The sequence below is a fragment of the Eumetopias jubatus genome, unplaced genomic scaffold (assembly GCF_037043125.1).
Source record: "Eumetopias jubatus isolate StellerSeaLion01/CBP00866 unplaced genomic scaffold, mEumJub1_p1.0 scaffold_7, whole genome shotgun sequence".
In the NCBI taxonomy this organism is placed as follows: Eukaryota; Metazoa; Chordata; class Mammalia; order Carnivora; family Otariidae; genus Eumetopias; species Eumetopias jubatus.
In genome coordinates, this window is record NW_028274813.1 from 86590115 (window position 1) to 86617332 (window position 27218).

The following is a 27218-nucleotide window of genomic DNA, read 5'->3' on the forward strand; positions in this document are numbered from 1 at the left end:
CCTACAATCTTATTTGGCAAATTTGAGAATTGAAGCTTAAGCTTAAAGATAATGTAGCACACTTTGTTAATATTAGACCTGGGACAAGAAGTTTGGTTTCTTCTGCTGCCCAGGGCTTTCATTGTATCAGGAGATCACACAAGTAAAAGAAGAACAAAAGGGACCCAGGAAAAAGGAAAATAAGAGGTACAGAGGGATGAGGGGGACTCCATGGGAATCACACAGTAACCCCCCACACACACACACACAATATATAGATGAAGCTGAGTTTCAATAAATGGCCCCTCAAAGAGGCGAGGCATCAAGGGAAGGCAGGGTTGCTGGGCAGAAATGGGCAGCACCTGCTTGGTCTTAACATGGAGACAGGGTTGATAGGCAGCCCCAATGTCTGTTTAGCATATTAGGGCTTTTTGTTTTTGTTTTTACATCAATAGAAAGAGGCTGTTTTTCCTACTCCACCTGCAGATTGGGGCTGGGGACAGATTGGATTCAACCCATGCTGCAGTCAGTTCTGGCAGGTTTATGGGGCTCCAGTGAGACCTGCAACCAGATTAGAAGTCCAGGTGTCCACCAGGGAGAAGAACCTTATAGGGCACAGTCAGGCTCTCTGTGATGCTCCTCCTTACACCATGCCTCAGAAGAAGCCTCTGACAGAGGAATGTCCTGGGGCTCAGGACCCTCAGCTGTGGACCGGTATCTGGGGCTCAGGAGTCCCCCTTCCTCAGGATTCCACTCCAGTGAAGGATCCTTCCCCGTACTCTGGTTGAAGAAGGCCTTCAGCCTTTGGGGCTGCATCCTGTGGGCCACTGCCATGGCCAGGCCGAGCAGCATACAAAGCAGTCCTGGGAATGAGACAGCAGGTGTTCCGCCTTGGTGATAGTAATGTCCTCCCAAGGACATCTTCTCCCAAGAGCATCAGAACAACTCAAAGAGAATCGCTGGTATCCCTGTTTCAGGGCAACTTGGGCTCAGAGCAGTGACGGACTTAGGGTCATACGGCTGGTGTGGCTCTGTTGTCCTGAGGTTTGGACTCTAAGCCCAGTGCTCTTTGCATTACATCTCAGAAGAGAGAGAGAGAGAGAGAGAGAGAGAAAAGAGAACTCTGAAAACAGAGAACCTGGGGGAAGGGCAGAGCACAGAGGAGGAGGCATGAGAAAGGGCATGAGAGAAGAGGAGAAGAAATTGCAGGACAATTTAAGGCTATGTGAGGCAGGGAAAGAGAAGGAATGGGGGGCACAGAGAAGAGTGTTTGGGGGAAGTGGGCAGGAACATAAGACTGGAAGATTTAGGAAAGAGCTGGGTGAAGAGAGAGTTAGGGGATGAGGGAAATGACAGAGACAGAAGACACGGGGAGTGGGCATCTATGGAGGGGAGGCAGGTGGAACTGGGGAGATAAAACCCAGAGATGAGTGATGTAAGAGGGATGGGGCTTTAATGAGAGGAAAGGCATCCTGGTCCCCAGAGGCAGATCCTTAACCCCCACTAATATGGTGGTCCCTGGCCCTAAGCCTTCCGGTGTCTGTCTTCAGGGCTGCACCTCACCTGTGGTCAATGTGATCCAGAAGGCAGGCCCATGGTGAGTGTGCAGCGTAGCAGTACCCAGGTGCAGGGCACAGGGTGGTGTGAGTGATGTGGCCGTGGAGAACAAGAGCAGTCCCAACAGCTGGAAGAGGCCTGTGGCCAGCAGCATGTGGCCACCATAGACCAGCACAGGCATGGACAGCATCACATTGGCCAGCAGCCAGCAGAGGAATGCCACCCTGGAGAGCCAGGACCCAGTGAAGGCTGGCCTGGACACCTCTACTTGGAAGGGCCCAGGTGGAGGCTCAGGGACCCAAGAATACCCCAAAGATGTGAGGTAGGGATTTTTGCCTATAGGTTTCCCAACCAAGCACCGTGGGACTGGTGCCACCCTGTCCCACCAGGGATTTCCACATAGGTGGAGGAAAGATGGGTAGAAACTCCATTCCTGGGTCTAGGCCAGCAGGGCCTCCATCCCACCCTCACCAGAGCATGGCTGAGGTGTAGTGTCCCGCCAGGCGGTACTGGCCATGCAGACCACATGGACTGTTCGGGGTGAACTTCTCAGCCAGGTAGAGCACGGGGTCTGGCAGCCCCTTCTCCATTGCCTTTGCATACTCCTCAGCATAGTTCTTGCCTAGGCGCCAGGTGAACTCCTCATTGTAATTGATGGTCTCATTCAGCTGCTGCACTGGGGTTCCTGGGGAATAGGGCAGTTGTGCTCAGCAGGAACCCAAGGACCAGAGTGGGCATTTGCCTGGGTAGGGGCTCATCACATTGGGCAGAGGGACAGGAGCTGGTCTCAGTCTCCGGAAATATCCCTTCCTACCACCCCCCCCCCCATCCTGTAGATCCCAATTAGATCCCAAAGACACAGCAGAATCTTCTCCTCCCTCACAGGTAAGAGCCATCCCTCACCTTTGAGTGTAATGTTGACTCCTCCCAGACCAACCCGCAGCCCCACATCAGCGCTGATCCGTTCGGAACTGAAGGCTTTGTATGATGTGTTGGTGCTGACCTGGCCCACGAACCACTCAGAACTGAAATTCACAGCTGGGGTGGGGAGTTGGACATATGGGAACTCAGGAAGGTCCAGGCATTCCTGGGTTAGAGTCAGAAGGAAAGCTACACGGGGTCTAGGTCTGTTTTGCTCATAACTGTGTATCTGTTAACTAGCTCAGGGTCTGGCTCATGGTTAGTTTGGCAACAGTATGTTTGCCCAAGATGAATAAAGTGGTCAGAATCCAAGATTTCCTTTGGTGAGAGTCTGCTTATGCCCCTTCCTCCCGTCCCTCTCCCGAAGCAGAAGATGCCATGAGGAAACACAGAGAGGACAGGCTGACTGCTGAGGGAACCAGATAGGACAGAGGCAGTTGACCAGGATTATACTCACCCAGGATCACAGCCCCGATGAATAAGCTGGTCACCACCCGCAACAGCCAGAACAGCCTCTGAGTCACAGGGTGGGTGGGTTTAGAAGGAACACCCTCCTTCCAAATCCACCCTTAGTCTTTCCAGACTTGGGTGTGTGTGGTGGTGGTAGGGGGGTGTTCTAAAACTGAGGTCACTTGGTCAGTTGTGACCAAAGTGTCTGGCATGTAATAGGTGCTCAATTATTATCCATTGAATCAATGAGTAGGGAACTCCCTCCTGGGGGTGCGAGTGGGTGACACTTTCTCAGGATTGGAGTCTCTTTCCTGAATCTGGTTGTAGCCAGAGAGTCTGGCCCCCTCACCTTGAGGCCAAGATCTCTCTGGGGCTGGGGTCTCCAGGGCTGGGCTTGTTTCTCACCATCTTGCCCCGAATGCCAGGCAGGATGATGATGAAGGTGACCAGTGCGGTCACAAAGATGGCAATGACGACGGCCAAGGTGGTGTCCACTGGGAAGATCGGCTTGTGGCCCACATAGAAGGGGAATGTGTGTCCCAAAGTAGCCATTTTGCTGGGGTTGTGCAGGGGAGGCGTATGCTGTAGGACAAGAGATGTGTATGTCTAGGTGCCAGGCACTGTTCTTAGTGCTGAAGATACAGCAGAGCATAAACCAGACCGCGTCCCTCATCTCTGGATCTCACCAGATGATACCGCTCCTGCCATTCGGCTGCCCCTCTGCCATTCATCTCTATACGTTTTTTGTTGTTGTTGTAGTTGTTGTTTTAAAGATTTTTTTTTATTTGTTAACACAGAGAGGGAGACAGCAAGAGAGGGAACACAGGCAGGGAGAGTGGGAGAGGGAGAAGCAGGCTTCCTGCCGAGAAGGGAGCCCGATGTGGGACTCGATCCCAGGACCCTGGGATCATGACCTGAGCCAAAGGCAGACGCTTAATGACTGAGCCACCCAGGAGCCCTCATCTCCATACGTTTTGACTGTGAGGGAACGAGGGTCTTGGCAATCAGTCTCTGTTGCCCCGTGCTCCTTTCCTAACCCGTAGGTCCCCTAAATCAGGGCCACAACCACCCTCGAGGCTTCTCTGCTTCCTCTGGGACTGTCTTAGGAAATATAATTCTCTTTTATCTTTCTCAGGCCTCCAGCACAATCAGACAGATCACAGGACATAAAAAGACCTATGTTTACTATCAAGTGAAGGCATAAGGGTGAAAGATGGTACAGATTACAACAAGTTGGCTTTCCTTCTCAGTCCCCAAAGGAACAAAAGCCAGACAGCTCTGCTAAGTATCTAATCCAACTACATTCCCAGTCCTGGCACTCCTCGCACCGGTCTGTCCAGCTTTCTCAGGCACCCTGGCTCCTGCTCTGGCAACTCTAGAATAAACAAAATTGAGTTCACTTCATCTTACAGTCGATGAACCCAGCTCTACCAATATCCCTGTGTGCGATCTGCACTGGGGCCTTGGTTTGCCTGGGAGGCTCCATTATTTACAGTCTGACCTGGTAGTGTCTTGTTAAGAGATGCAGTGAAACAATAAGTTTGGAGTTGTGCAGCTCTGTGTCTGAATTCTGCCTCTGCCTCTTGCAAGTTATTTGGCCCCTACAGAGACTTGGTTTTATTACAAAATAGGAATGATAATGTCTACCTTGCGGGGTCATTGTGAGTATGAAACAAGATTGTGTGTGTGAAGTGCTAAGAATAATACCTGAAACAGAGTGACATCAATAGATGGGAAACAGGGGACATTTTATTACTCCACTTATCTCTCTGTCCAATCCTTCTTGGAGGGAACCCTGGGCTAGAATCAGTTCTGGGTCCAGTTCTAGTTCTTCACCAATTTTAAAACATTGGGCAGTCAAATGACAACCTCCCTGGCCCTTGGTTTCCTCATCTGCAATTGGATATGATGATCTCCAGGTCCCCTCTAGCTCTAAATTCTGTGATTCTTCTATAATACCTTGTGGAAGACTCCCAGCCTTCCACTCTTCTCCTAGGCCGGGCCACCTCCTATGCTATCTCTGGGGGTAGCATAGTGTGAAGACAGACAGTTTGAACTTTTAATCCTGTCTTTTGGACAAATCACATAACCTCTGAGTCTCAGTTTTCATGTGGAGTTTTGCTTTTTTTCTTAACTCTTCAATTCTTCCATTCCAGAGGAACGGGTATCTCTTTTCCTCCTGGACTCTCACTCCAATCCTGTCTGCCTTCACTACCACCTTTCTCATTAGTCATCCCCTTTCTTTTTTACAACTTTTCAGCTTCTCTTTCTCTGCTGGCTCCTTCTTCCAAGGATATGTGTTAATTTCTCCCATCTTAGGAACACAAAGAGAAGGGACTCTCTCCCTTGAACTTCTTACTTCCTTCCAGCTCCTGCCTTATCCCACTCTCCCCTCTTCACAGCCAGGCTTTCTGGAAGAATAGACTATGTTGGTGTTTTCACTGTTTTATCTCCTCAACCCATTGCAATCTGGCTTCTCTCTCTCTGAAAAGTCTCTGACTTCTCCATTAGATTACCACATGCTAAATCCAAAGAGAAGTTTTCACTTCTCATCTTTCTTGACCTCCCTGTGGTATTTGGCATTGTGGAAGTTTCCCTCTTTCTTGTCCTCCTTGGGCCTCCATGATACTATGCTCTCCTGGGTCTCCTGCCTTTGGCCATTCCTTTTGTGGCTCCTTTGCTAGTCCTTCCTCCTTCTGACATATTTCTGTTTCCCAGGAGCCTGTCTTGGCTTTTTTCTTCTAGCACTCTTCCTGATTCCCTAGGTAAACTCATCTATTCCCATGGCTGATGCATCTCAAATCTATGTTTCCAGGTAGACCTCTTACCTGGGCTCCAAACACAAAAGGTCCAATTACCGCACTGACATTTTCACTTGGCTTTCACATGGATGTCTCGGATTTAACAGGTCCCACACTGAATTCACTGTCTCTGCTCTGCTTTTTATTCTGTTTTCTTTGTCTCTTTGGTGGCATCACCATTGTACCAATAAAATAAATCAGAAAGCTAGACCATCTGACCTCCTAAACATTTCTTGAAGCCATCCATGCATTTCCTTCCCTACTGCCCTAGTTCAGCCTCATTCTATCTTGCCTGGTGGCAGAACATTTTTTTTTCTAACAAGCAAATATAATCATTTTACTTCTTTGCTCTAGGTAAAGTCTAACCTCACAATCACATACAAAATCCCCTATAATCTGATCTCATCTACCATTGCATCTCTATCTTTGGCCCAGCCTAATCTCCAGCCATACTCAATTATTGACTTCTCCCTGAATCTGACATGCTCTTTCAAGTCTTCATGCCTCTGTACAGGCTATTTCCTCTGCCTGGAATGCTCTTACCCCTTAGCAAACACCTTTTCACCCTTCAAGTCTCAGCTCATGTTACCCCCTCTGTGAATTTTCCTCTGAAACCATTGGGCCAGTGTGGATGTTCCCACCTCTAATATTCTGATTGCGTTTTGAATATACCTCCACGATCACAATAATTACACTGTATTATAATTATTTGAATATCAATCTCCCCATTAGCTTCTAATCTCCATCTTTGAATCCCCTGCATGTAGCATATACTAATAGTCTATGGGTTGAATGAACGAATATATGAATGAGTTCCTCTCCCTGCCGGTAGCATCTTCTATTTCACACACAAGAGGGAGCTATGCTCCCTCTGTGCTCTAGACAGTATTAAACTCTCATTCAACATTAATTGTCACAAATATAGGGCTAAGGATTGGGCAGGAAAGGATTTGACCAACCCTGCTCATTTTTAGTGCTTTCACAAAATTTTCAGAGGGCCTCTTCCAATAGTTGGAATCCAAAGCATGAGTGTTCATGTTTAACTGAATCTGAAACATGTATTTCAACTCTAGCTAAAGATAAATAAGAACGTGTGGATTAAGTTATCTTTTATAATATGTGATATGATATTTATTTTATTTATTGGCCTAACAACTTTTTATCAATGACACCTAGACTGAAGCCATTACAATTGTGATGGAAGGCTATATTTTTTAGAAAAGGCTATAAAATGTAGAATATCTTGGGTAATAAGGTAGGAAGATAAAGCAGGTTTACTGATACTATGAATACATGTTATATGCTAAAATTTCAAAAACAAATATTTGCAATATAAGCAGATAATAATGTAATGTATTTGGGTTAGCGTTAGATGTTAGCATTATTCCTACATATATTTTAATGGGAGGTTATAAAATATTTTACAAGAATGGCTCATCTCTAGTAACATGGTGCTTCAAAGAAACACTAACAAAAGGCTCTCTAAGTACAAAAGAACAATGTTAACTTATTTCCAATTCTCCAGAATATTTATTTAAGATGACTAAAGAAAAAAGATAGTTGGGAATAAAATTCATCTTCTTTAATTTCTTCTTGCTTAACTTAATGAATTCGGTTTTCCTTAATCTACATCGCCTAGTCTAAAGTTAATTTTGGATGACCCTGATCCAAAATTAGTTTTAATTATTAAGGTAACAGGCCTCCTGCATGAAGTGGTGGGACTGAAATGAAAGTCTTTTTGCCCAGCCATCCTGCTTTTCCTACAAAGCTTGTAGTTTCCCTCGGGAACATCTCCCTCCTTGGCTTGCCAAGGAGGTTCTGACAGTGGAATTTCTTCGAATCTGAGAAAAATCTCTTGTCAGTCTTCACTCACTTCTCCCCTAGCTCACCACCACGACTGACGGATATACACAACAGACACTGATATAAATAAGACAAGATACAGTCAGACATACACCTACAATTTCACGTAAAAACATTGACACAAAAAGAAAGTAGCTCTCAGTAACATAAAGACCTAGATACACAAGCCCTCAGTCAGAGGCCCCAGTGACAAAACTGAAGTGCTTTCTCAATGGGTTGGGTCAATCCCCACGCTTTCTCCCTGGCCTGGAGAAGGGAGGGCCACTCTTTTCCCTTTCTGAACTCCCTTAAAATACTGAAGCATTTCTAATGCTCAGTTGTGTTGCAGACACAGTTACCTAACCCTTACCTATCTCAGGTTGAAGTGGGGTTCCTGTGTGTGTATGAGGGGTGGGCAAGAAATAAAGTTACACATCTTTAAGAAAATTCAGCCTAGTACAGGGTCTTCAGCATTCAAAGTTGTCACATGCTTTCTTAGTGCTCTGTGGCCCCTCTTGTAGCCTCCCTCTGCCCACCTCCCCCATCTTCTGGAACCCAGACAGACTCCTAATTCTCTACAAAGGAGGGGGAATGGGTGACATGGCTGGAGTTGCCACGAGCTCTGATTGATGATACACAGCTACTAGAATGTAATATTTTGTTTCTTTGGTTGGGGTTGATCCCATTCAAAGTTTACAGCTCTGGCTGGCTACAGGGACCCTGTCAGGCACTCCTGTCCCAGCCTCTTCTCATCAAGAAGGCGTGTGGACATGTGTATGTGTGTTGTTGCACCGAGGAAAGAATTAAGGGTTGAAGAAATAGAAGATCTGAGGAGTGGGTTGAGGCAGGAGTACCCAGTAAGGGCTGGGGTGAGTAAGGAGCCCCGGGGTGCTGAATCATGCAAGTCAAACTATCTAGGCTCCAGGTAAGTCGAGATAAGGAGTCCGTGTCTGTAAACCTAGTGGCATTTATGGATGCCCTCCTCTTAATTTCTTATCAAGCTCCCTTTGAGGAACTCCCACTTGATCTAAACTTGCCCTGGGTGGACGCGGGAACCCGCGGGGCAGTGGCGGCACTCTAACGTCCCCTTCAAAACCCTCCGACCGCACCGACCCCAGCAGCCTCATCCCCGCCACTCACACCCGGACCACCATTTCCTACCTTCGCGTCTCGCAAACGACGCGTGCGTGGCAGCCCTCGCAGCTCGCCTCGTCCTTGTGGAACCTCACAAGCAGCGCTCCTGGGGGTGGGATTAGGGCCGGAACCGGGTCCAGACGTTCTGTCCCCGAAAGCGCACTGCCTTTCTCTCGGCGGAGCCCGCTTCCCACCCCACTCTTCTCCTAATGCACTGAAGGACCCGGCTTCGACCGGACAAACCGGGTCCCGGGTGCTTCCCCGCCCACCCCTGCAAGTCGCTCTCAACCTTCTCAGACCGCACCCGAGGCTCCGAGGCGCTGCCTCCCGTCCTCGGCCTGGGACAGAGGAAGGACGGCGCGCAAGAGCCGTCCCCTCCGCAGCCATCCCCCCGACCCCCATTCCTCCTGCCCCCTGCCCCCTGCCCAGAACCCCGGGCGGCTCCGGCACAAACCTAGCGATGCAGTCCGGGGACCGGCGGGGCGCGGGCGGGCCTCGAGCGGGCCTCGAGCGCGGGAGACCCCGAGAGCTCACGAGGAACCCTGCGCGGGGAGGGGTGGTGCCACAGACTCTTTCAGGGTCTTAGGACGAGGACCTCGCTTGGACGCCTGGCCTGGTCTGCCGGCATTGATCTATCCTCTTGGTCTTGGAGCCCAGCTCCGAAGGTGTGGAGAGTTTGGGGGTCCTCCCCGGTCCCCCCGCACCCGCTCGGCCTCCCGCCCACACCCCAGCCCCGGCAGACTTGCCCTTTTCGCTGTCCAAGTGGCCGCACTAGCCGAACCCTCGCCAGGGACCGGACAGATCCCCGACCTGAGCCCTGCGAGCCGGCGCCGTCTCACCTGGCGCGTCCCGGTCCCCTCGGAGCACCTCGGCGGGTCCCCGGCGCGCCCGCGGGTATCCCGCCCCACTCCGCCCCGCCCCGCCCCGCCCGCCTTAGAACCCGGCGGTGCGGTCTCTTCTTCACCGCCAGCCCCGCCCGCCCCGCGCACAGCCGCGGAGAAAGCCGGCCGGGAGCGGGCGTCGCGGCCCCGCTGCGAGCCGGGAGGGAGCCAATCCGCTCTCCGGGGTCGAGGGACGCCGCGGCCACAGGTCAGACCCAGAAGGGCTTCTCCGGCCCGCGGACCCAGGCGCTCCGGGGGAGGGAGGGAGCTCCACTCGCGTGGCTTCGGTGGAGTGTGCCCCAGCTCGGCCACGCTTTCTGAGGGAAGGGGAATTCTAGCCCTGGCCCCCATGCGCCTCCGTTATTAGCCTGACGCTAAAATGGAGCCGGTTCAGGCCTATTCCTCCCCCACCCCACCACCAAATTTTCAGGTTCTTGGAGAACTGGGAGTGTTGGGTGACCTAGTTTGCTTGGGCCTAAAGGATCTCTCTGGAGTTCTTCCTGACACAAGCACATGACGCCAGGGAGAGAACTTTGGGCTTTTAGACTCCAGGCTGCCCCTCCCCTCAACCTTCCCTTGGGACCAGGTTGGAATCCCTATGGCCTTGGCTTATATTTCCCCCACCCCAGGGTCATCACTGAAGGACTTCAGGCTGGAAAAGTAGCCATGTGGGGCAAGAACAAGGTAGGCCTGTGTTCTCTCCCTGGTTCTGCCGCTGCCTGGGGCTTCACTGCCCTGTCATAAGGTTATGCTTTCCACCCAAGGCTGTTAAAAAGTTACTGAACCAATGTTGTATAAATCATTGTGGTTACCTACCCGAAAGGAGTGGTTATTAAGCATACCCACATTCCTCTTCAGGTTTATCTGCACAGCCTGGCCTGAAAGCTCACTACATTTTTTTTGTGGGCTGAGTGGTCTCTGAGGCCCAGGATCCTGAAGACACAGTGGTACGGGGGAAGGGGCAAGGCATCCGAGATCAGGGAAGGACCACTGTGGCCACATAAGCACATCCATCCTTATGGCTTCAACCATTCAGGACCCTGCTCTTCACACACTATCAAAGGTCACCATCTGGACAGTCTCTGGGATGGAGTGGGTAGAGTGGCTGAGCTTTTGAGTTATGACAGGGCCTAAGGTTTTTCACTTGTTTAATGGGAGATGGCAAGTGGGGTTGAGATCACCCTCTGGGGCTCCTCCTCTGGGACTAGACAACCTGTTCAGGAGTCCTGAGGGTTTGGTTTGAGATAAGGCTTTCTCTGAGCTCCCCCTTTCTTCCACTAGATAGTTCCCCACCCCCACCCCCACCCCCCAGTTTCTATACCGCCTTTAGAAAATCTTTACTGGCCTGAGGCACTCCCTGTGCCAGTCAGGAGTCCCAGCCTGAGTCCCCTGCTGCCTCTGTTTCCCTGTTGCCCCTGGGTGATCTGTTGGCCTGGGGAGAGAGAGCAGAAAGTTGGCACCAAGCACAGGAGTGCCTGGCGCTCCATTCTTTGATTCCACCGAGAGGAGCCACGCTCTCCCTACATCACATTTACATAACACCTGTGGCCTTTCTTGCTTTGAATTCAACCTCATTCTCACGTTTGATGTTTGATTCCAACAACCATGCTAGGAGATAGACAGTTCAGGCATGTTTACTCCCATCGCTGGAAGAGGTAACCAAGGTCCAGATCAGATAAGTGACCTGCCTAAGACCACACTCGTGGACTAGCAGCAGCTCAGTGTCCTGGCCCCCAAGCAAGGCTCTGTCCAAGGAACATACACTTTGGGAAGCTGGGCCAAAGCAAGGTTTTTCAGTTAATCTAAGAAGGTAAGTCCAGGAAGGCAGAGGTTTCTGTCTGCTTTGTTCATCACTTAACCTCCAGTTCCTAGGTCAGTGCCTGATACATAGTGGGTGCTTGTCAAGTGTTTGTTGAATGAATGAAAGATTCTTGGGAGACAGTGTGTCTCCTGCTCTCTGCTCCTCACTGTGGTGTTGGCCCAGGCCACACCTAGATTCACAGGGGCCTGCAGAGGCCCTGGCCTGACTCTTCTGAATTGCTGGGACTCATTCTTCCTGTTCTCTTTTTCTAGGGTCTCCATTTTAGGGTGTTCTAATACCTAAGCCCTATTATCATATTCATCATGGGCTTCTGCCTGGCTCTGGCATGGACACTCCTGGTTGGGTCATGGACATCCATGGGTAAGTATAGATTGAAGAAGTATAACTAGGAACAGAGGAACCCTGCTGTGTCAGCATTTCCTCTTCATTCCTTACCGTCTGGAGGCCCTTTCTCTCTCCCCTGTCTTCGCTCTTTCTTCATAATGTAAGGACCCCTGATCCCAAGTGGGAAAAGACTGATGAGGCATACAAGATAATAAAGGATCTTGTGGTCAGACTAGACCCAAAGCTGGAGGGAAGTCGCCAGTGTTTTAAAACAATATGGAAAAAAAAGAACAACACAACCAACCACCACCACTAATAAGGTCGGTCCATTCGATTTTGTCTTGTTTCTGTCAGCTTTGGACAGTCTCTTACTAGAATCTGAGGCCATTCTCTGAAGTCTGGGTCTCTGAGAAGGGAAGTAGGTTTAAGGTGCTACAAGTTAGGTTAAAAAGAGCCAGTTCCTGGGGCGCCTGGGTGGCTCAGTTGGTTAAGTGTCTGCCTTTGGCTTGGGTCATGATCCCAGGGTCCTGGGATCGAGCCCAGCTGTTCAGCAGGGAGTCTGCTCCTCCCTCTCCCTCTGCTGCTCCCCCTGATCATGCTCTCTCTCTCAAATAAATAATTTTTTTTTAAATAGCCAGTTCCTTATCATCAAGGGTGGGAGGATACAGGAAAAGGAAGCGGAGAAGACCTTTGGAATGATCTATTCTGACTGGGCAATAAGACCCCTGCAGCTTCTCCCAGGACAGAGCTGTTCCCATTCCCATTCCTTCCAGCTCTCTCTTTGCCTTGACCTTGGATTTTCCTTTTCTAGTCAGCTCTTGCCACTTATTCCCAGAAGGCATTCTCCCTTATGCTCCCTCCCAAAGGCCCTCCTCCCCCTTGTTCTGCCACCAGTTCATCTTATTTTAGAAATCACACGTATATAGGTGTGCTAGTTGCTGCCCCAAGTCCTGGATCCTTAGCTGAGTTCTCTGCTCAAACACCAGGGCCTGAGTCATTTTCCTTCTCTGACCTGCTGGTGAGCGAGTGTGCACACATGGGTGTGCACATGCACGTGGGAGTGTGGGGCAGGAGGGGAGCTCCGAGATCTTGTTCTTGGTCTGAGTGGAAAGACAATCAGGAATGGGTCTCGCTGGCTGATGAGGGTCCTTTTCTTTGTTCTGTTCTATGAAGTGAGCAGAGAGGGAGCTTTAGCCCTATAACCTTCTAGTTTGGGGAAAGGAATCTAACTGGTCATCTGATCTACTGACCAGAAGGACCCCCATTCCACCTCTGATTCTGGACCCTTCCTCTGCCCTCACTGCCTGAGTTCTTCCCTTGACAACTGAGTGCTCCCAAGAGCCATATCCTTCAGGCTTGCCTGTCCTTTCCTGCCCGGACTCGCCCAGCTGCCCCTTCCCTCTGTTCTCACACAGGAGCTCAGAACCCCATTTCCTGGGAGGTACAGCGATTTGATGGGTGGTACAACAACCTCATGGAGCACAGATGGGGCAGCAAAGGTAGGTGAGGGCCAAATAGAGACAACCCCAGGGGCAGGGGAGCCCGAAGGGGCAAGGCCTGGCAGGTACCAGCAAAGGCTCATCCATTCTTAAGGTTTTAGGATCTGTGGTTTGGAGGGAAGCCTGGGAGAGAAGAGGTAAGGGAGCCCCACTGGGGATTTATCTTTGTCCCTACCCCTCCTACCCCAGGCTCTCGGCTGCAGCGCCTGGTCCCGGCCAGCTACGCGGATGGTGTGTACCAGCCCTTGAGAGAACCCCACCTGCCCAACCCGAGAAACCTTAGCAACACTGCCATGAGGGGCCCTGCAGGGCAGGCCTCCCTGCGAAACCGAACAGTGCTAGGAGTCTTCTTCGGTGAGGCCCTCAACCTCTGGGGGAGGGAGGCCAGTAGGGTCAGCTGGACACCTCTGTGTCTGAGGGGGGAGTCAGGGAGTGAGGGAGAGAAGTGATGGAGGATCTTAGAGATGCGTGTGAGAGATGGAGGGGGAGGCAATGGGATGGGGTATTCTTACCCAAAACTGGATTTGCCTCTCGGTGGATATTGAACCAAAAGACAAAACCAAGACAAGAATAGGAAGAGTTTTATTTAGAACAAGTAAAGGAAAACATGGTGAATATTTCCTAAAGCAGTGTCTTCCCAAATAATAAAACTGGGGAAGTTTTAAGGTAAGGGTACCTTACCTTAAGTGCATTCATGAAGGCACTTGTCCAATGGGGGATAAGCCTAGAATTTAGGCAAAAGTCATCTCGGAGTGACAGAGTCCAGGTCTTAATTGATGGAAGTCACATGGGCCGGCAAGGGTTGGCATCAATTTTCTGCCTTTTAATTGCTCTGATATCTCAGTGCTCAAAGGGGTTTGAATCCCACAACGATAACTCAAGAATGTGCTTTGTGCAAGTAGGCATAAATCACAAGATGTCTGGGGCCTAAAATGACTTTGCTTAAGTCAAGAAAGCTATGTCTTGTATTTCTTTTTCTGGGGAAGAAAAAGTAGAGGGAGAAAGTCTGGTTGGGGGAGGCATAAATTTGCCCCACATTGAGCTGTTGATGGGACTGCAGGTAGAGGCAGGAGCATGACAATAATCTGGTAGGGACTTTTGGTGGGACCCTGTTCTTACTCTTTGCCCACTGTGACTCCTAGGACAGTCTCAGGGCAGGATTCTGATTTTGACAAGAGGGCTGGTGGGCGTGGGTGTCGAAATGGGGGTGCTAGGGTGGGTGGCCGGACCCCAGTGACTGTGGGTTGTTGGCTCCCAGCAGGAATGCCAGGCTCCTGCTGGCCACCCAGGGTGCCTACATTTGATTCCCAGTGTCCAGTGTTGTAGTGAGACTGGCAGGTTCTCTGGGCAGGCTGCTCCCAGCTGCATGTTGGAGCAGGTGTTCCCAGCCTGACTGCCTAGGCACACTCACCCGGCACCTCCCAGTTACCAAGGAGAAGACCAAACTGGCAATGAAAACACTTTGGACCAGGGTGTAACAAAGGATTGGGAAGGGTGGGGGAGGTCAAGACTTGGACTTGCCAAAAACGGCTGAGGAGTCTTTTGAAGCTTCAAGGGGAGTAAGGGAGGGCTAGATACCTGATGCAGAAGGGAGAATGGTCCTTAGGCAGGTCCCTGCACGCCCTCCCCACTGTGGACAGGCTACCACGTGCTCTCGGACCTGGTGAGCGTGGAGACCCCCGGCTGCCCAGCCGAGTTCCTCAACATCCACATCCCGCCCGGGGACCCGGTGTTCGATCCCGACCGGCGCGGGGACGTGGTCCTCCCCTTCCAGAGGAGCCGCTGGGACCCCGAGACCGGACAGAGCCCCAGTAATCCCCGGGACCTGGTGAGACGAGGCGGGCGGGGTCCCGGGTTCGCGGCCAGGCCAGCGCAGGGCGGGGCGGGGAGAGGCTCCCACCCCCTCGCGCACTGACACCCGCCTCCGCTACCCGACCCCCGGCTCACCCCCGGCTCACCCTCGCGGTGCCCCCTGCAGACCAACGAGGTGACGGGCTGGCTGGACGGCAGCGCCATCTATGGCTCCTCGCACTCGTGGAGCGACGCGCTGCGGAGCTTCTCCGGGGGAGAGCTGGCGTCGGGGCCCGACCCCGCCTTCCCCCGGAACGCGCAAAGCCCTCTGCTCATGTGGATGGCGCCTGACCCCACCACCGGACAGCGCGGGCCCCGGGGGCTGTACGGTGAGGCCGCGGGGCGGGCTGCGGGCTGCGGGCGGCGTGCGGGCTGCGGGCGGCAAAGTTGATGGTCACACCGCCGCTCCTCTCCTGCCCTGCGGCCCCGCGTCGCCTGCAGCCTTCGGGGCGGAGCGAGGGAACCGCGACCCGTTCCTGCAGGCGCTGGGCCTGCTGTGGTTCCGCTACCACAACCTGTGGGCGCAGCGGCTGGCCCGCGAGCACCCGCAATGGGGGGAAGAGGAGCTGTTCCAGCACGCGCGCAAGAGGGTCATCGCCACCTACCAGGTCAGTGACGCGCCCTCTCCCCGCCCCCCCCGTCCCCACCCCGACTGCTTTGTGGGAGACTCCGCTGCCCCGCAGAGCCCTCCATCCTCGCGCAAGCAGCCCCCAGAAACACCCTTTTCCGGGAGGACACTGCTCCCCAGAACTGGAGCTAGCGTCTAGGAATGGACCCCGAAGATGAGGAGCAGGCAAAGGACCCTCACACACGAGACTTGGCCGTGGTTATTAGTCATTAGCCCACGCCCATCCCGTGTTCCTAGTGGGGGACAGGCGTCCGCACCTGTCCTGTTGGAGTTGCCTCCCTGCTGACTGCCCCTGCCTGGCCCTCACCTCCCACCTAAGCCTTCCTGGGGCTCAGACCCTCCCAGCGTGGCTGCTCCAGCGCTTGCCTCCCTTTTGCCCTCTGTTGACCCTCAGAACATCGTTTTGTATGAGTGGCTGCCCAGCTTCCTGCAGAAAACACCCCCGAAGTATGCAGGTAAGGGGATGGGGAGGGAGAATGGGAGAGCTAGCAGGAGTTTTTTGGAGGTGGGGGGGGAAGGGTGGGGAGGGAGGGTGGGTGGTTTAAGGGCTAAATGTTACTATCCTCTCTCTTCTCCCCTTCCCCCAGGATACAACCCTTTCCTGGACCCCAGCATCTCCCCAGAGTTCCTGGTGGCCTCTGAGCAGTTCTTCTCCACCATGGTGCCTCCTGGGGTCTACATGAGGTGAGGGCAAAGCGTAAACATTTGTGTGTTGGGAGGAATGGGGATGTCATTTGAGAAAAATCTGCCCTCAGGAAAGGATTATCAGTCTGAAGTGCTAATTTCCCCAGAGAACAATGAATTTGGAGGGGGAAGAACAACTGTTTAAAAAGACATCATTGTGGTTTTGAAGCACTTTATGTCCATTTTCCTACAGCTGGTGTATATATTAATCCTCCAGTTAAACACAGGCTAATTGAGGCTCAGAGGGTGAGTCACAAAGCCTGCTGGTCTGAATCTTAGGTCTTGACGCTACACTGGGGGCATTTTTAACTATAAGCACAGGACCTGGATCTTGCAAGCCTTTCTAGAGAATTATAATTAAAAAAGCGTGAGAGCTGAAGAGAAATTTTGACTCCAAAATAAGGAAAAGGGAAATTTAAACTAAAAATATACATATTTAATTAAATGTATATGGAACAAAACATGTCAGTTTATTTTTATAATTGCATTATAATTTAAAACAATTTGTAGGTTAGGGGCACCTGGTTGGCTCAGTCTGTTAAACAGCTGCCCTGAGCTCAGGTCTTGATCCCAGGGTCCTGGGATTGAGCCCTACCTCCAGCTTTCTGCTCAGTGGGGAGTCTGCTTCTCCCTCTCCCTCTACCCCTTCCCCCTGCTCGTTTGCGTGCGCATGCGCGCTCTTTGTCAAATAAATTAATAAAATCTTAAAAAAAAAACCAATTCATAGGTTAGATTTTCTTACTCTGGAACAATTTTTGGATATGCCTAATCATAGCCAAGAAATCATAGCATTTGACTTATCCATAGACAAGTAATTTCAAAAGAACAATTAAAAATCCTTTTAAAATGTTTTAACATAGGGGCGCCTGGGTGGCTCAGTTGGTTAAGCAACTGCCTTGGGCTCAGGTCATGATCCTGGAATCCCGGGATCGAGTCCCGTGTCGGGCTCCCTGCTCAGCGGGGAGCCTGCTTCTCCCTCTAACCCTCCCTGCTCTCATGTACTTTCTCGCTCTCTCAAATAAATAAATAACTCTTTAAAAAAATGTTTTAACATATATATGTATGTATATATATACATATATATACACACACACACATATATATATACACACTCACTCTTTGGGAATCAGGAGAGAAGAGGTGCTCTAAACAGAGCCCCATGCTATTTAGTAATATATACATAGAGAGATGGAGAAAGAGATGGGGGAAGGGAAGCATGTGCATGCTTTAGGCACATTTTTAAATGTTTTTTTTTTTAAGACTTTATTTATTTTTTTGACAGAGAGACAGGGAGAGAGGGAACACAAGCAGAGGGAGTATGAGAGGGAGAGGCAGGCTCCCTACAGCAGGGAGCCCAATGCAGGGCTTGATCCCAGGACCCTGGGATCATGACCTGAGCTGAAGGCAGACACTTAATGACTGAGCCACTCAGGCGCCCCATGTTTTTAAATGTTTACAGTGACCTGGGCCCCTGGCTATGTACAGTCTTGGAGACCAGAGCTGATGCCTGACTTTAGGACCCCATGGCCTCAGTCATCATTCCCCTGCTCCTTGCATTTCAGAAATGCCAGTTGTCACTTCCAGGAGGTCATCAATAGGAACTCAAGTACCTCCAGAGCTCTCCGGGTCTGCAATAGCTACTGGAGCCGAAAGGTCAGGGCTGGGGGCACATATATGGGTGGATGTATGTGTGTAGTGTGTGTGTGTGTGTGTGTGTGTGTGTGTGTGTGTGTGTGTGTGTGTGTGTGTGTGTGTCTGAGGTGTATGATGAAGGGGGGCAGTAGGGCCTAGGCAGCCAGCTTTACATGCTCGAAAGTCAATCCTCCACCTCCACCTCAGGCCTGTGTGAGGGACAGCGAGGCCTATGAAGGTGTGGCTCTACATTCATTCCTTCCTTGTAGGTTTTTTTTTCCTCCCTTGACAGTTCTAAGTCCCCCATAGGCCTTGGAGTACCCCAGCCATCCCACCCCCCCCAAGGAAATGTCCCGATTAGACATACCTAAGGCAATGTGTGAATGTGTGTGTTGAGGGGGGAACAAGGAGGAAGGAAGAGTTCTGAGATTATCAGGGATAATCTGTCCCATCCAAACCAGGCCAGTGTGGGTAAAGAGCATTGACGAATAATTTAAAGCAAAATCTGATACTTTGTGTGGAGCATTCACAAGAGGAGAAGAGAGGTAGAAGGAAAAGGGAGAAGAGGGAAGAACAGAATCAGAGTCATAAAGCTGAATTGAAGAAGACCTCAGTATCCTCCTAATTGTTTTAATTTAATTTAACTTAATTTAATTTATCCCTAATGCCCTTTTTATTAAGGAAAAGGCACCGAGTTCAGAAAGGTCCTGTGATTTGCCCATGGTCACACAGCTGCTCACTAACAGAGCAAGGACCAAGACCTAGATGTTCTAGTGTCTTTGTTGATCATACTGTCAAGTCTCCTAAAATAGAAGTAAAGTTTTAGATCCCTTGTGTTTGTGGGGACCTGTCTCCCAGCAGCATGAGCTTTGGATGGGGACATCACTCACCCTGAGTGGGGAATCAACCTATGGAGGAGGAATGGCCTGCTGGTTTCAGAGCAAACATCAGCACTGGGTGGGCCCAGGACATGGATTGTGGTGTGGGGAGAGCCTGGCTGCTCAACCTCCAGCCCCATCTTCTCTCCCCATTCCCAAAGCATCCAAACCTACAAAGAGCTGAAGATGTGGAAGCGCTACTGCTGGGCATGGCCTCCCAGATCTCTGAGCGAGAGGACCATGTCGTGGTTGAGGATGTACTAGGTGAGGCTGAGGCTGTCCCTGAAGGCTGTGCCCTGCTGGCCCCTGGGTGGGGATTCTGTTGGAGCTCCAGTGTCAGGCCAGGAGGAGTGTCTGTGCCTGGGAGTCTGTACTCTTTCACTGCTGAGAGATGTGTTGACCATGGTTCCCTCTGTGTCATTCTGGTCCCACCTGGGGCTGGTTGGAGCCTGGGTCCTGGGATAGTGGAGCTGTGGTGGCCCTGAGCTCCCTCAAACTCTCTGCTATTTCATCCCCAGATTTCTGGCCTGGGCCCCTGAAGTTCTCTCGTACAGACCACCTGGCTGGCTGCCTGCAAAGGGGCCGGGATCTGGGCTTGCCCTCTTATACCAAGGCCAGGGCAGCCCTGGGTCTTCCTCCCATTACCAGATGGCAGGACATCAACCCTGCACTCTCCCAGAGCAACCATACCGTAAGGAGGGGTTGGGACACAGAAGGCAGGGTGGGAGGGCCCAAGGCACATTGGCCCAAGTCACATTGGCCCAAGACATGGAAGGGAGGCAGTGAGACACAAACACTAGAGACAAGTCCCTGGGGAGAAGGATGGGACTCACCCAGGTGGCTTTTCCCAGTATCATACACCAGGATGGAAGTTACCAGACCAGCAGGATTTGGCAGTATATCTTGTGACTCTGCAGATCTAGCAAATGTTTGTTGAGCATCTCTTGCATGCTAGACACTTAATAGGCATTATCTCATTTGCTCTTCCCAACAACCATCTGAGCAGGTGTAGAAGGTCCTCAACCCAGGAACAAGCTATACTTTTTTATACACTGATACTCAAGCTGCCTTTGGAGAGTCAACTGTCACACCGTGAGCTATCGCCTGGGAAAGTGGTATTGCCTGCCAGCCAACAGACTAGTTTTGGTGGCCTTAGCATCTTGGCATAGTAGCATTTCTACAATTGCATGCTTGTTTTATTGCTTTCGTCCTTACCATTTTATAAGATTGTTGGAAAGTGGAGAATTGAAAGGCTGATGAAGAAGCAATACACACATGGGGCTTGTAAACTTTATAAAATCAGTATAAAGATAGGAATCACCAGGCATACCGAAAGTAGCAAATCTTTAGCTTACCTGGGCCTCACTGGAATTAAGCTGGGCAAATGTTTGTTTACATTGCAGAGAAAAGAACAAAGTAAAGGTCAGGTAGAAAATGCTGCTCATATAATGTTGAAGTCTGTCTCCAAAAAGCAATGTATATGCAGGGATTTGATTTTTAAAAACTTTTTTAGCTCTAAGAATAGAAACCTTTTCTAATACATCATTCTACCTTTCCAACTTTTGTACTGGTTTTGACCCTCAAATTTCATACCATTTTGAGCACAAGCCACATAGGGAACTGGCTGCCCGTTTTGTTCAACTTTCTAAAATAGGTAGCTGAATCTGTGAGCGAGTTCCCATAAATGAGTTAACTTGTGTAAAGCATTTGGAGCGGTGCCTGGGGCATAATAAGTGAGTGATTGTCACTGTCATTTATCATTATCACCCCAGGGGCTGATCCCTGCGCACTACCTCTTTGCCCCAGGGTAGGTGCCAGGTCCTTGCACTCACTCATGTCCCTTCTTGGCCCAGCTGCTGGAGGCCACAGCTGCCCTGTACAACCAGGACCTGTCCCAGCTGGAGCTGCTCCCCGGGGGGCTCCTGGAGAGCCATGGGGACCCCGGGCCCCTCTTCAGCACCATTGTCCTTAACCAGTTTGTGAGGCTGCGGGATGGCGACCGCTACTGGTTTGAGAACACCAGGAATGGGTAAGGCCTGCCTGGGTCCCTTCCTCAGACTTCACCTTGGCCTGGGCCCCAGGCCCTCTGCAAGTAATGTCAGCAGCCCCATGGGCCCTTGATTCCCAGCCGGCCTCCCACACTCCTCCGCCCCTCTGGGTTTCTTTCCTCATCTGGGTTCCTGGGCCAGAGCAGGCAATTCTCTCCCAATACAGCAGCTCACCACTTCTCCCACCCCCAGGCTATTCTCTGAGGAAGAAATTGCAGAGATCAGAAACACTTCCCTACGGGATGTTCTAGTGGCTGTCACCAACATGAACCCCAGTGCCCTGCAGCCCAATGTCTTCTTCTGGCATATGGGTGAGTGACCAGGGGGTGCTTGGAGGGGCCTGGGGTCTGGTGTCTCATCCCTCCTCATCCGTGGGCCTGGTTCAGGTGCAGTTGGGCAGTAGACTCCAAGGAGGCAGTGAGCCATGTTTCTGCCCTTGAGAACTTTGGTTCTGGGCACCAAGGTGGCCACATGTGGCTGTATAGGTCCCCTTCTGCACAACTTGAGAGGGTACCCAAGTGGGGGCAAGACTGAGACTCAGAGAGACCTAGGGAGGAAGGCTCCCATCAGCTGGGCTGAGCCTGGGGTGGGTGTGGTATCAGGAAGGTCCAGTGCAGTGAGGATAGCCTAATCCCACAGCAGTGACAAGGGAAGGGCTGTGTGTGTGTGTGTGTGTGTGTGTGTGTGTGTGTGTGTGTGTGTGTGTGTGTACATATGTGCGTGTGAGGGAGAGAGAGGGCTGAGGTTCATTTTTGACCCCACATGTTACCCCACTAGGCAAACACCACATTTTTGGTATACTGACAGGGGTAAGCAGCTCTCACCCCTCTGCTACCCAGAGGCCCCCCTACTCTACCCTTTCTGCCACTCTGACCTCTTCGGTGATTCTGTGCCGGAGCCTCTGGCCCGGCACGTCCCAGGACTCTAGCTTCCTCTGTCTCCCCAGGAGACCCCTGCCCGCAGCCAAGACAACTCAGCACTGAGGGCCTGCCAGCCTGTGGTCCCTCCATCATGTGGGACTATTTTGAAGGCAGTGGATTTGGCTTTGGCGTCACAATCGGGACTCTCTGCTGCTTCCCCCTGGGTAAAAGTGATGGGCAGGGTGGTGTTGGGTGAAATGCATAAGCTAAGGGGTGGCAGTGGGGTGGTTTCATCTCTAACAACTGACCATGCGGAGTACTGTTTCTTTGGGCACATGACGAAAACATCAGAGCAGGAGGGGACATGAGAAGTGTCTGACCTGCAGATAAGTCAGCTCCAGCGAAATTTGCCTTCCTGTTCTCCTGGGGTCCCTCCAGGGCCTAGGTTGGTCAGGAGTCACAAGGAATCTGTATTTCACAGTTATTTGCAGGAGCCTGGGCCTGGGAAACTGTCCAAGGCAAACCCTGCTTGAGAGCCAGTTGAGAACTAGCTTGAGACTTAGAGTTCGGCATGGCTATGTGTGAGTCCACCAGCTGCATGGCAGAGTGGGTCCAGTCTCTGGCACAAGGACTCTGGCCTTAGTCTCTGGCTGGGAAGGGAACTGAGTGATGGAAGCAGCAGAGGCTGTGTTGGCATCTTACCCAAAGCTCCTTCCCCACCCCTACCCCACTCCCCACCGGGGAGCTTCACAGTTTGAGACAATGAATGAGCCGACCTAGGAGGTGGGGAGAGCAGGGGGCCTTGCCAAGGAAAGGGGCCACTGATCTCCTCAGACTCCTACCATTCCTCTGAGCATCCTCCTGCCTCTGCCCTCTCAGTGAGCCTGCTTAGTGCCTGGATTGTTGCCCGGCTCCGAAGGAGAAATTTCAAGAGGCTCCAGGGCCAGAACCGCCAGAGCATCATGTCTGAGAAGTTCGTGGGGGGCATGGAAGGTAGGCCTGGAGCTGGCCAGGGTGCTGCGGGGGAGGACATGACTCAGGGCTGCAGACCGCTCCCACCTCAGCAGCCTAAGGAAAAGGCCTCACTTTTCTAGGCCTCCAAGCAGGTCAGGGCAGGTGGGAAGAGCCATGGAGGCATCAGGTGGAAATTGGACCTGGAGTCCTCCACCCTCCATAGATCCTCCCCGTGGTCCCACATAAAGGGGATGTGATAGACTCATGGGGAGGAGTCACAGGGCCTTGACTACATTTCATAGGCTTACCATGACTCTCTAGAATCCTCAGCAACAGATGCTTTGTGGCATCTTACACTGGAATTTCAGGCAACAGAGAAGTAATTAATGAAGGTCCAGAGTCACACTGGTGGAGGATTGGAATCTTGATTCCACCACTTGAGCTTTTGGGCCTTAGGCAGATTTTTTTAATCTCTCTAAACCTATTTTTTAATCTGTAAAACAGGAATAATAACAGCACTTACCTCATGAAAGTTTATGAAGATTATATTAACTAGTTCATGCCAAGTACTTGGTACAGTATTGGGCACACAGTAAACACTCAGGAAATGGTAGTTATTCTTCACGTGGGCTAGAGGCACAGCAGGACTACTGGGGAGCGGACGACCCTCAGTACTCAAGAAGGGGCCAGGAACTACGGAGGCCCTGACCTAACTCCAGCCCTAAGCTAGCCTCCTTTGTCCTGGCCCCAGCTGACCCTGAGCCCTGTCTCTCCAGCATTGGAATGGCAGGGCCACAAGGAGCCCTCCCGGCCTGTGCTGGTGCACCTGCAGCCCGGGCAGATCTGCGTGGTGGACGGCAGGCTCTCTGTGCTCCGCACCATCCAGCTGCGGCCCCTGCAGCAGGTCAGCCTCATCCTGTCCGGCAACCGCAGACGCCGCGCCCTCCTGCTCAAGATCCCCAAGGAGTATGACCTGGTATGGCCCAGTTGGTCCTATTCCTGGTCCATAGCCAGGGAGGCAGCCAGGTGGAGGGGAAGGAGCACTGAATCAGGCAGGGTTTCTGGCTTCTAGTTCCCAGCTGTAGTACCTGATAGAGAAACGTGAACACATTCATCCTGCTCTGGGCCTGTAGGGTGACATGATCTCCACAGTGCCTTCTTCCTGCTTAGTCTTCCTCCCCCCATCTAAGGATGCTTCGGTGGGTCCTAGCTGGGAGTCCTTGGAAGAAGCCAGGCCCTCTTTCCTGCCGCCTGATTTTAGGATCTAGTGAATTGTTAAGAGATTTTGGAGGGGAACTCAACCAGAGGCTGATTTTCAGCTCTGTCTGGCTCCCAGTCCCCTCCGTCATCTGTCCTCCCCACCTTCCCTTCTCTTCTCCAGTGTGAACAGAGAGGGAAGGATGGCTGCAGACATGTGTCTCTGAATGCAGTCTCTGTGCCTATAATCGAGCCCAGAACCCCGTCGAGCCCAGGACATAACAGTAAATCCCTTTTACAAGGGCGCTCTTCCCAGTGGCCCCTGACAAAACCCACGCAAAGCCCCTGGCCCCAGGGGGCCCTGACAAATGATTGCTCTCCCTGTTGCCACTCTGTAGGTGCTGCTATTTAACCTGGAGGCAGAACGGCAGGTGCTGGTGGAAAACCTTCGGGGGGCCCTGAAGGAGAGCGGGCTGAGGTTCCAGGAGTGGGAGCTGCGGGAGCAGGAGCTGATGAGGGCGGCTGTGACGCGAGAGCAGAGGAGCCACCTCCTGGAGACCTTTTTCAGGCACCTTTTCTCCCAGGTGTGTAGCTAGACTCAGGTCTGTCCCTGCATGTCCGCCTATGGCGGTGCCCTTACCTGAGGGTGGCCGCGGGGTGACTCCAGGGAAGTCAGGAGCCCTGACACTACTCATCAGGTCTGCTGCGTTTTGGGCCCAACCACCTGGCCTTTCTGTAAGGAGATGCTCCACAGCGCCTACCTGTGGGACTCCAGGGAGGCCATGTCAGGAGCTTATCTGCCTGTGTCGCTCAGCGTGCTCCTCAGGGCTGTCCAGCTTTTCTGCCCTCACTTAACTCATCCTGGCCAAAAGCCCGCAGAAACCCAGGGTCAGTGTGGGGGCAGTGAGGACCCTTGGTCCCCCATCCTTGGTGGAGTGCATCTGCCAGAGGCCTCCATGGGGCATTGGTGCCCACCTTGCAGACTTCCATGAACTACTGAGAGGGTGTGGGGAAACAAGCCAGGAAGAGAAATGCAAGGAACTTGCATCCATATCTGGCACATAAATAAAGCCTCCTGGGTCCAAAAGGGTGGAGAGGAGACACTTGGTAAGAGATAAGATCCATCCAGCCTAGGCCCCACTCAAAGAGTTCGTCATCCCTCTGGGAAAAAAGAACAGACACAGGAAGGAAGATAACCAGCACTTCAGAATAATGGCTACAAAACTGAGCCGGGAGCTAAGCAGTGCAGGAGTTCAGAAAAGGTGGTGGACGCTCATGGTTCGAGTCAGATTTGGCGAGGACTTAAAAAGAGGTGAAAAATTTTTGGCTCAGAGGAAAGGAGCAGGGGGTACTGAGCAGAGGTGCCCAGTAGAAGGCCAAAAAAATTAATGTTTGAGGAGAAGGAGCAGGGTTGGCTGGCCTGGGAGAGGATTCGTGAGGGAAGCGACCATTTAATGGTCATTTACGATGTGCCAGGCACATGGCTTTTGTCATTTACTCCCCAAGCCTGTTGAACTTGAGTATGCACTAGAATGGAGGGACCCCCAGGCGGGGAGACTCATTGCCAGGGCCCAAGTAGGGCTGGGGCACATCTACTCAGTTCGGGACCCATCAGGGCTATGGGGACTCCTTGTGCGGGGGGTGTGAGGGTGTGTTACTGTGTCTGGGGGATAGCTGCCAACCCTCTCTGTCTGCACAGTACTTCCAGGTTTCAAGATGTTTTCCATACAACGTCTCTTGTTGATTCTCACAATAGCCCTGTGAGATAAGTAAGGCATGTAAGAAAAATTGAATGCCAGACAACTGGAGAGACTTGCCTGAAGTCACACAGCAAGTGGGTGGCAGAGCTGAGACAGGAGCCCAGTCTTTTGCCTCCAGCCCCAGGCTCTTTCCACTAAAGCTCCTTGTTTGAAGCAACAAGGTTTGCCTCGTGAAACCACAGCCAGGTTGGGACTGGGGGCCCCCGGCTGACAGGCGGGAGAAATAGGTGCTGTGGCCTGAGGCCTGCCTGCTTCCCTCACCGCCTGTTCTGATGCTGGGGCAGCCCCTGGGTGGGCTGAAGATAGCCTACCGTGAGAATTCCCCTTTCCCAAGCACAACTTTTTCTCAACTCAGCTGAGGCTTTTTCTCAATCAAAACACCTTTGGGTGTAAGAGCAAGCTAGCACTGACAAAGGGTCAGTTGACTCTGAGGCTATGGTGATGTCTCAGGAATTCCAAAGGGAGGACTGTGACCTGGCCTGGAAGGGGCGAGGAAAGGGAGAGTTGCCAGCAAACAAGGTCACTCGCTTCTCTCTCTTGGCCTGCCTCGTTTTCTCTGTGTGTTTACTTCCCTCTGTGTGTGTCCCTGAGCACTTGGAAGAACATGGTGGTCCACCACTTTTGAGTTTTCTTGTGCTCAGGTCAAGACAGACCTGGGACCTCTTAGTCCCAATTCCAGATCGTCTGCTTGGGTCAAGTGTGCATGTCTGGTCCAGTGAGCTAACACAGAGGGCCAGGGCTCTGTAGAAGAAATGGCCCCAGGGACTACCTGCTGGGCACGCGGTAGATGCTCAGGAGACAGGGTGCTGGGCAGAAACCTGGAAAAGGTGGCTCCTACAAGCCTCAGCCAGACTTCAAATCAAGGAAACCTTGTCTCCCTCTGCTGCTGCCCGAGTGCAGGTGCTGGACATCGACCAGGCAGATGCAGGGACCCTGCCCCTGGACTCATCACAGAAGGTACAGGAGGCCCTGACTTGCGAGCTGAGCAGAGCTGAGTTTGCCGAGTCCCTGGGCCTCAAGCCCCAGGACATGTTTGTGGAGTCCATGTTCTCCCTGGCTGACAAAGATGGCAATGGCTACCTGTCCTTCCGGGAGTTTCTGGACATCCTTGTGGTCTTCATGAAAGGTAGGGGAGAAGGGAGTGATTGTCCAGGTAGGAGAAGATGGAAGGGGCTAGAGACTGAAGCTGAAGGGTAGCTGACCCATTGGAGATGGGAAGGTGCCAGATCAGGTCTCCAGCCGCGGCCGACATTTGGGAGCACCCAGGTAGAGCTCAGGAAGCACAATGACCCCTTGTTGTGTTCAGCAGTGGGTCACACTCATGTGAGGCCCCTTCTGGCCAGCCTGGGGTTTAGGCAGGTAGGTTGGGGCTCTCATGGGGTCCTCCTCCTCCCAGGCTCTCCTGAGGAGAAGTCTCGCCTTATGTTCCGCATGTATGACTTTGATGGGAATGGTCTCATTTCCAAGGACGAGTTCATCAGGATGCTGAGGTTGGTCCTGTGGCATGGCCAGAAGA

At 52.0% G+C, this 27218-nt stretch overlaps 2 protein-coding genes across 3 annotated transcripts in view; one reads left to right on the top strand and one right to left on the bottom strand.

Moving 5' to 3' along the window:
* Window positions 1-585: 585 nt before the first annotated feature.
* On the bottom strand, window positions 586-6419 carry DUOXA1 (dual oxidase maturation factor 1). 2 transcript variants are annotated; one of them, XM_028126688.2, is made up of 7 exons: window positions 6381-6419; window positions 3313-3489; window positions 2915-2972; window positions 2440-2574; window positions 2008-2221; window positions 1543-1760; window positions 586-842 (listed from the first exon to the last, which is right to left on the bottom strand). In XM_028126688.2, exons 2-7 carry the CDS (start codon window positions 3457-3459, stop codon window positions 586-588), a joined length of 1029 nt encoding a protein of 342 aa, XP_027982489.1. In that variant the 5' UTR covers window positions 3460-3489; window positions 6381-6419. The 2 variants fall into 2 exon arrangements, with proteins under 2 accessions (XP_027982489.1, XP_027982490.1); XM_028126689.2 differs by lacking the exons at window positions 2440-2574; window positions 6381-6419 and having other exon boundaries at window positions 3313-3459.
* A 5270-nt stretch (window positions 6420-11689) lies between these two features.
* DUOX1 (dual oxidase 1) overlaps window positions 11690-27218 on the top strand; it is a 29226-nt gene continuing 13697 nt past the window's right edge. Inside the window, exons 1-19 of the mRNA XM_028126678.2 lie at window positions 11690-11747; window positions 13127-13210; window positions 13400-13564; window positions 14851-15038; window positions 15189-15390; window positions 15503-15669; window positions 16084-16144; window positions 16277-16373; window positions 17936-18026; window positions 19045-19147; window positions 19402-19574; window positions 20737-20912; window positions 21124-21242; window positions 21878-22015; window positions 22671-22784; window positions 23522-23721; window positions 24341-24526; window positions 26603-26828; window positions 27099-27192. Coding sequence (XP_027982479.2) covers window positions 11690-11747; window positions 13127-13210; window positions 13400-13564; window positions 14851-15038; window positions 15189-15390; window positions 15503-15669; window positions 16084-16144; window positions 16277-16373; window positions 17936-18026; window positions 19045-19147; window positions 19402-19574; window positions 20737-20912; window positions 21124-21242; window positions 21878-22015; window positions 22671-22784; window positions 23522-23721; window positions 24341-24526; window positions 26603-26828; window positions 27099-27192 — 2642 coding nt within the window. The remainder of the gene's footprint in view (window positions 11748-13126; window positions 13211-13399; window positions 13565-14850; window positions 15039-15188; window positions 15391-15502; window positions 15670-16083; window positions 16145-16276; window positions 16374-17935; window positions 18027-19044; window positions 19148-19401; window positions 19575-20736; window positions 20913-21123; window positions 21243-21877; window positions 22016-22670; window positions 22785-23521; window positions 23722-24340; window positions 24527-26602; window positions 26829-27098; window positions 27193-27218) is intronic.